At 39.1% G+C, this 8,426-nt stretch overlaps 1 protein-coding gene across 1 annotated transcript; it reads left to right on the top strand.

The window, feature by feature from the left end:
* Positions 1-1,964: 1,964 nt before the first annotated feature.
* LOC149933919 (zinc finger BED domain-containing protein 4-like) lies at positions 1,965-3,385 on the top strand. Its single transcript, XM_090153358.1, has 2 exons — positions 1,965-2,888; positions 2,957-3,385. Exons 1-2 carry the CDS (start codon positions 1,965-1,967, stop codon positions 3,383-3,385), a joined length of 1,353 nt encoding a protein of 450 aa, XP_090009484.1.
* The last annotated feature ends 5,041 nt before the right edge of the window (positions 3,386-8,426 follow it).

The raw sequence follows: 8,426 nt of genomic DNA, 5'->3' as shown, positions 1-8,426 counted from the left end.
CCAGAGAGCAATAGCGAACTTGGGAAAACCAGAGCCAGTCGTAGAAATATAATAAGGGGGCATTCATAAATAGGTAAAGTAACCATTTTGTTACACAACTTCCGGGAATTTGACGTTCAATTTTGAATAACGCTATATTAAAGCTTAATGCGTATTTAGCCGCTTCACAGATTAAATGTTAACTTCAATTATTATTATTTTTTTAAACTAATAGCTATTGTAATTAAAAAACAATTACTCTTAGTTACAAGGGGAAGGGGGGAGTTAAAAAAGTGTATGTTTTGCGTTATGTAATTTATGAACCACCCCTAAGTAGGAAAAACAAAACCCAAGTATTTCAATAAGCTAGCATAAAACTGGGGTTATCCTGACCCTCTATAAAAGGAAAAGCAAAATTTTTACAATTAAATGTTACCATTAACTATTGTGATGCGTAATATTAAGACTGTGGTGCATAATTGTGCGTAATTTGTGCGTTTGATTGGTTAACATGATAGTGTGAAAAGTACAAAGTAGGGTGGCTAGGATAAAGTTACCCCTTTAAAGTTGTTAATTCCTTCCGAACCTCATGGTTGCATAATGGGGGTATTAGTGGTGCGAAATGTGAGTTAAACTTAAAAGTGAAAATCGTACAATCATAGGTTGTAAAAGTTTATCTCAACGACAACGTATTCACAGATAAGCCTTACTCAGTAACACCTCGAATCCATAGCAGCTTAATTTGTTGACACTTCAATGCGTTTAAGAAAATTTATTATAAGGAAGGATAAGTAAAATTCGAAACTCTAAAATTCGAAGCCAATGTTCACGGTTGGATGACATTTTTTAAAACCCAAATCCGTTCTGTGACAATCTCGGTTTCATTCAACCAAATCCAAACCGTAAAATTGTAATCCGTTACTGACCAATCCTTCCAATTAATCGGATATATTCATCCGTAATCCTACGGAAAATATTTTTTCACAGATTGGATTATTTTAAAATATGGATTAGATCCGAAGAGACCGAACCACGAACAAATTGAATCCGAAGTGTATAGACTACGGACGGATCGTAATTGGAGAACCCGATTCCGTTCAGTATCGGATTCATCCAATCCAAATCTAATCTGTATATTTTTAAGAGAGGAAAATCCGTAATCGACCACTTCGTCCAATTATTCGGATCCATTCATCCGTAATCCTACGAATTGGATTTTTTCACAATCTGTTTTATTTTATTTGTCGGATCGGACAGTTCGCATAAAATTACTTACGGATGCAACGTATACGGATCGTATCTGACATAAACAGTACACGGACGGATTGAATTCGAACCGAGTGATCATGGACGGATTGGACTTTTGAAAACAACGATCCGTTCCGATAAACAATCTGACCTACTGCTATCTGGTTTTTACCGTTTTTTATCTGGTTTCGGTAACCGACGCGCCAACTAATATTGAAAAGGAGTTGGCAAATAGGCGTCATATTTTTTCGGTTACCGCCATCAAGGAGGATAGGAAGGGAGGCGAAGTAGGAGGAATGAACGCGCCAGCATCCTTGTAAGAAGTTTAGCGCGCGCTCGGCGGCTAAATTTCGGAAAAATGGCGGCAACACGTAGCGTAGCGGCCGCAATCTTGCCGCCATTTTTCCGAAATTTTCCCGCCGAGCACGCGCTAAGCTTCTTACAGGGATGCTGGCGCGTTCATCCCTCCCTATCCTCCTTGCCGCCATTGGTCCATTACAGTCATTAGGAAGTTTGAGTTCCATTTTCAGTTTGGGTTTCGGGAAGAACTACAACAGTAGAAGCAGATCTGTAGCCCGGCATTTGTGATTAAGAACTAGTCAACCATGGAGGAGTGAAATTGTTAATCAAAGTATAAATGAGCCAAGATTAAAAAGAAGAAAGACTAGTTTAATCTGGAAATATTTTGAAGTTCCTGTCAGCGAAATATTAATTGTAAAGCTCTAAATACCTCCAGTATGAGAAATCATTTAGAGACTAAACATCATGATAAGTATAAAGAACTGTGTAACGAAGAAGTTAAGACAAAACCAATGTTAAAACAAATTTCGCTTGAAGCTTTTACTCAGCAAAAAGAACAATTTTTTAATGATCATCCAAAGGCCTTGAGTTTAACAAGATCCATTTCTGAGATGATCGCTATTGACTTTCAACCATATTCCGTTGTAGAGGATGTTGGATTTAAAAGATTAAAAGAAAAGCTTGAACCAAGGTATAAACTTCCTAGTCGTTCCTCGTTTACCAGAACTTACATACCAGGTTTATATAATGAATTGATAAATGATATTAAAACTCAACTGAAAGAAGAATCAACAAATGGAATATACGGAATAGCATTTACAACTGATTTTTGGAAATCCAAAACTGGAGACTCTTACATGAGCCTTACGTGCCATTTTATTGGAAATGATTTTAAAGGAAATTATTTAACTCTTGCTGTCATGCCATTTTCTGAAAAACATACAGCCGTTAACATTCGCAGTGCTATAACTAACATAATGGAATCGTTCGAAATTGGCAGACTTGATGATATTACAAGTAGTTTTGTGGTGAGTGATAATGGACTGAATATTGTAGCTGCTATAAGAAATACCAGCTGGATACATATTCCGTGCTTCTGCCATACGTTGCAACTAGCCATTAAAGACTGTTGGAACAACCTACAGGGGGACACTGGATCTCTACAAATTGGGGCCATCCTTGCTAAATGTAGAGGAATTATAGGATATTTCAATCGCAGTACGATAGCGTCGAACATGCTTAAATTAAAACAAGCAACTTGTAGTGAAGAGCAGAAGAATAAGAAACTTATTCAGGATATAGATACACGCTGTAACAGTACATATTACATGCTAGAAAGACTTCTGGAACTCAAAGCTCCAGTATCTGAACGACTATGGAATGGAAAATCATTAAAAACTTGATAAGAGTTTTAAAACCATTTGAGGAGGCAACTAGGCATTTGAGTGCTGAAGATTACCCAACATTGTCCATGGTTTTCCCAGTTCTGCATTGCTTGCAAGCGGAATTAATGAGACAAAGCTCCTTACCACAAGATCTTGCAGAAAACATTGCGGAAGTATTTTCCAAGGCCTTGCGATTAAGATTCAAGGACTTCCGGAATGATAAATATTTCATCCTCAGTATGTTAGTTGATCCCAGATACAAGGCAGTTTTAATGCAGAGCCATGAAAAAAAGAAGGGAGTTATGCTACTGCAAAATGAAATTGAAAGACTTGTTATAAGCGAAAAAACTCAAACTGATGATAGTGATGGCGAGGAAAGTCCAGATGATCTCGGCAATGACGAAACCCAAACATTATGGAGTGTTCTGGATGCCAAAATGCCAAAACAAAGGGTTCAACAAGGAACGCAGTGAGTGATGAAATTGCAATTTATTTAGAGCAAAAACCAATTCGAAAGGAATTGAGTGTTTTTGAATGGTGGAAACAGCACGAAAATGACTATCCAAATGTGGCTAAGGTGGCTCGATTGTTGTTAGCTGTGCCTGCTTCTTCTACACCCAGCGAGCGCCTATTCTCAGCCAGTGGTTATACAGTGTCCAACAGGCGTGAAAAGTTATTACCAGAGCATGTTGAACAATTAACTGTTATCCATCAAAATCTTTTAAAAAATGCAAATTTTAAGAAATAAACAAATAGCATCCTAATAAATATTTTGAAAGTTCATTTAATATTCCTGTTTTTTTCATATTACTCAAATATTAGCTCAACGTGAAAAGATTTAAAACTTTTATCCTTTAAAACAACTTTTTGGGGGTAGAAATTTTAAAATCGCTCAAAATTCAAAACTCACCTAAAATTTTCAAACTCGTTAGAAACTCGGTTCTTAAAAAAAAGGGTTAAATTAAAACTCGTAAGCTCGCTTAATTTTTCAAGCTCAAACTCGAACTCGGAAAGAAAAAATTTTGAAACTCGGAACCCGACTCGATAGCCGAAAAGTGATACTCGCACACCCCTAATCTTCATACTGACTAAATTAAGACGTCTAATTAAAGGTTTTAGTCCTTTTAAATATATGTGTACAACAAAAAATTTGGCTCAGTTTTACTAAGTCAATAGAAAGTTACATTAAAATAGGATTAAAGAAACTATTTCAAAAACTGATAATCCATGAAAGTCATTCCATCCGTTCGTAACAAATAGCTCTCGTATAGCATTTTCTTGTACTTCACTAATTCGACTGGATAAATTAGACGTCATACCGCGGATAAATATTGCAGAAATAAAACCACTATCTAACGCAAAAATATATCTTTAGGATAGTATTTATAGCTTGCATCTATAAAAACAAGTGAGTCACGTGGACCCCAAATAATAGTTTCACACAAGCCAAGCTTTACGGACACACAGAATAGTAGTATAAACTAATTAAAGTATGTAGGATAATTCCGTTTGCACACCACCTCCGTGAGGTAGGAATCTAGGCCCTTGATTATTAAGCGAAGGAGGTGTCCCCCGTAGACTTAATCCTCCTTAACCGGTAACGGAAACATTTAATGGAGTTAGTGACCCGCTCCAAGTATTATCAGCCAGCTTTTAAAAAAGCCGTTGGCCGTGGACAGACATGTCTGGTTTGATTCAATGAAACTGCAAAATATTTGGTTTCATACCTATAGTTTTGTGTTTTTCCTTTACATTAAAACTAATGTTACTCCTCCTTAAATCAACGCTCCAATCCCAGCTTTCATATGCCGATTTTAGGGCAACATATCAATCCCCGTAGGATTATATATTTTTTAACGCATTGTATATAATGTCGACCGGAACTTTGATTTAAATAAGAAAAAGCGGCTATATCTAGAAATTTCGTGCATGTCTCTATCGACTTTTTAAAAAATAAAATACTACAGCCTTTTCGCCACGACTTGATATTACCCCCGACGCACTTTAAATATGTCGCCCAATAGTTCTCTTCTCTGGGAGAGGCCATGCTGTTTAGTGACTTTAGTGACCTGTATCTTATGAACATATGAAATAAACGGTCGAGAAAAATCACTCCAAATATTTTTGTGGGAAATATGTGGGTGACAATTTCATTACCCAGTGTGGTTGGGCTAAAAGGATACAAAACTAACAGAAGCGATTTCACCACGTTTAGAGGTGCACTAACGATAACCCTTGACCCCCCCCCCCCCTCCCTTCACACCTGGAGGCTGGACATGCGTCAGTTGATAGCCCGGTGTACCGGTAAGATTCAAACCACACCACCGGAGCGTCCACAAGCCCGGACAGGTGACAAATCCAGCATGGGTAGCAGAACCCCACCACTGATGGTCACACCCTCGAAGCAAGCCGCTCAACCCAGCAGAAGGTGCAGCAATGGGACTACCAGCCCGCCGCTTCGCACACAGCAGTGTGATAGAGAACGGATGCTCTAGCAACTCGGGCCGACACCCCACCGACGAAGGCAGAGAGCCAAGCCCATTGGAAAGAGCTCCTAAAGGGGAACGGCGGGCACACGGCAGCCCGCATAACCCGGCACAGCTGGCACCGGATATCCCGGCGGGAGTCCAAAAGACCGAGAAACAGGACCGCCGTGCCCTCATACGGAGGCCCGCAGCCCCACAGCAGGCTACCCAATCCGCCGAGGCGGCCAGGTTGCCCGGACCCTCTCCGTTAGCCTGGGCCGAAGCCCAGTTACCAGCCCACACCGGGCCGAAGTCGGAGGTGGAGATAGAATCATTTGGACCGAGCTAACATCTCCCAGCGCGCCACCGCCCGTGATGGGGTACAAGAGGCGGACCCCGACTCCCCGTTAAAGCCGCCAGTTATTGCACACTCCGACCACTTGTGGGCCACACCTGGGGGCTATGGGGAGGTGATAGTTCCCAAATTCCACAGAACGGCTGGGCTCCGAAGAGTCTCCAACAATAGGAAGGAACCCTCAGTGGGAGAGCCGCTATATCTTACCCTCCCCCACCCGAATGGAAGCGAGAGGCAAGCGCTGTTGTGGAAACCGTGTGTGAACGAAAACGACAGAATATCGTCGAATGCGCGTGAATTCTAAGGACGAAAATCTGGTATAACTATAAGAGAATATGGCTAGCTTTCTACAGCCTTTCCCTTTCTGTTTTAAAACGCTAGCGTAGGAGGATTCTACCGTGGCGTTAAAAATCGTCGTGTTTGCGAATGGCGGCGGCGGGGACTGTAGCGGCTACGGGAGTTTTACTCTAGCCTATACTAGGGAGCATCCATTAATTACGTGAGGTGATTTTGACGATTTTTCACACCCCCCCTCCCCCCTTGGTGAGATGTCGTGAGATTTGGCTAAACCCCCTCCCCCCCTAATATCACGTGAGATTCTCAAAATGCGTATTTTTAGTGTAAATACGTTAGTATGTGTTTGATAGCGTTAAATTTATTTAAAAAAAACAATTTGCTTTATTATTTATATTTAAGACTAGTTTAATAAGACTAGTATAGACAGAACGTTGTCTGGAAACGGTCTATTAACAAAACATGTAAATACGCCACCGTCGTGTATTCCGTTTTATGAACAAATTCAAGGCAGTTGCAAAATAAAAGTGAAGTAAAGTAGAACTCCTTAAATTGCAAATAACAAGGTGCACAATGCATTAAGCAAAAAACACTGGAAGTAAACCTAAATGTAAAAATATTTAGTTTAAAGAGCTTAACCAATTAAGCCTAGGTCAAAACACTGTCATACAATAAATAAAATGTAGAAATATTTTATTATGAGAAGTACCACTTGTACCTTAATACAGTTAATATTCAGAATATAAACTAGTAACACATTTATCACAACTGTAGCTTTTCACTTAATATTTTTAGTGCCACTTGTCCACTTATCACAAATACATTTAATAAAGTTTAAAAATAGGAACTCAATCATGTTTTATATTTAAAAAAAATATCAGTTAAGAACTCGATAATAATTATTTTAAAAAATTTTGTACTTTCAGGGTAGTTTTTCTTTTTGTATCCTCAGCTGTTTTTTCTTTAAAACGACTCTGAACCAGAAGAGCATTCAAATACTTGATGCGTATAAATGTTCGTACTTTGATATAAGAGTGGATGACTTCATATGGGAGGCTTGTAAGTTCGTGGCTTATTTTCATTGCTAAGCTCTCAATAACGTGATTTTCTCTGTTTATGTTGTCTTTATGGAATTTCCTAAATTCTGTTTCTATAAGTCTGCAGACTTTTAAAAAGGATTCAGATGGTTCGATCATGCCTCCGAACGACAAGTGTTTGATCCAGGATGGAATGTTATAGGTGTGGTCATCCGTGTAATTTGCATTATCCTTAGATAACTGGGGATACTTGGTTTGGAACTTTTTTGCTACCCATCCACTTACAACTTCCAATCCAACCTCTTCGGTTTTGGTTAAATTAATTTCAACGTCCGTAGGGGCTTCACACGTGTTTTCTGAATCCTTTTCAATTAATACTAAAGAGCTGTCAATGTCATCGTGTTTGTTCTCAACGTTACTTTCCAAATTGACTTCTAGTTGCTTAAGAACTTTTGCAACTACAAAAGAAGATTCATCAATAGAACACGGAGAGCTGGAAAAGTTCTGGTCATCACGGTTTGTTACTGGTGCTTTTGTATTGGTGTTTTTCTTAACTAATTCTGGACTCTTGCCCAACATCACTAGCCTCATGCGATAAATTGCGTTGAGAGGAGTCGGGTGGTCGTCTAATCCACCTCGACTTCGCAGCTGTGAAAAGTAATTTTCAAGGCAATCTTGATTTAAACGGTGACTCAGAATGAAATCAATTTTAAATTATCGTTCCATGTGCATAAAAAGGGATTGCAATGATCTGGTTGACATTATTACACCTTTCTGGAATACTTGCATAGCTGTTTTTCCGATACAAGTCATACTGTTCATCAAAAATATCATTTCCTCAAGCCACTTATTTTGTTCATCTATATGTTGTTTTAAGCCATAAGCACATTTTGTAGGAAATGATGGAACAGCAATGATGTGACTGTTCATAATATCAAACCAATTGTTGGTGGTTTCTTTGAAGTCAGCTGTATCGCAAGCCACTTTTAGATTTCCTCCTGGCCTAAGTTGTTTTAAAGCCGTTGCTGTAGTGTGTGAAAGCAATTCTGCCGCTAAACGAACGTTCTGGCGCTCTGTATTTTTACAACTCAAATGTAATGGTGTCAACCTGTGAACTACTTTTAACTCGTGTGAATCCTCTTTCAGGAGCGCATCAAGTGGAGCTTTGGAAATTATTTGTCCATCATACAACTGAAATCCGTTATCCAAGAGCCAGTTCCTAATCAGTTTTAACAGATGTGGGACGTCAGCTAAGAAAAAGATAAAATTTTTAGGACAGCAAGACGATTCGATAGATATTCTTTTTTGGGAGACACCGAGTGATTTCCACAGACCTTGATTTGAGGCCCCCATATCGCAAACA

Source organism: Leiobunum rupestre, chromosome 7 (assembly GCF_980474605.1).
Source record: "Leiobunum rupestre chromosome 7, qqLeiRupe1.1.hap1, whole genome shotgun sequence".
Classification (NCBI taxonomy): Eukaryota; Metazoa; Arthropoda; class Arachnida; order Opiliones; family Sclerosomatidae; genus Leiobunum; species Leiobunum rupestre.
Note: the sequence above shows the minus strand (reverse complement) of the source record. Positions and strands in the feature narration are given on the sequence as shown.

What these genes read in the sequence shown, in the direction of transcription:
- LOC149933919 (XM_090153358.1), top strand. Translation starts at nt 1,965, where the DNA reads ATGAGAAATCATTTAGAGACTAAACATCATGATAAGTATAAAGAACTG. An exon ending in TTCTGGAACTCAAAGCTCCA is followed by an intron (nt 2,889 to 2,956) that starts GTATCTGAACGA and finishes CCATTTGAGGAG; the next exon opens with GCAACTAGGCATTTGAGTGC.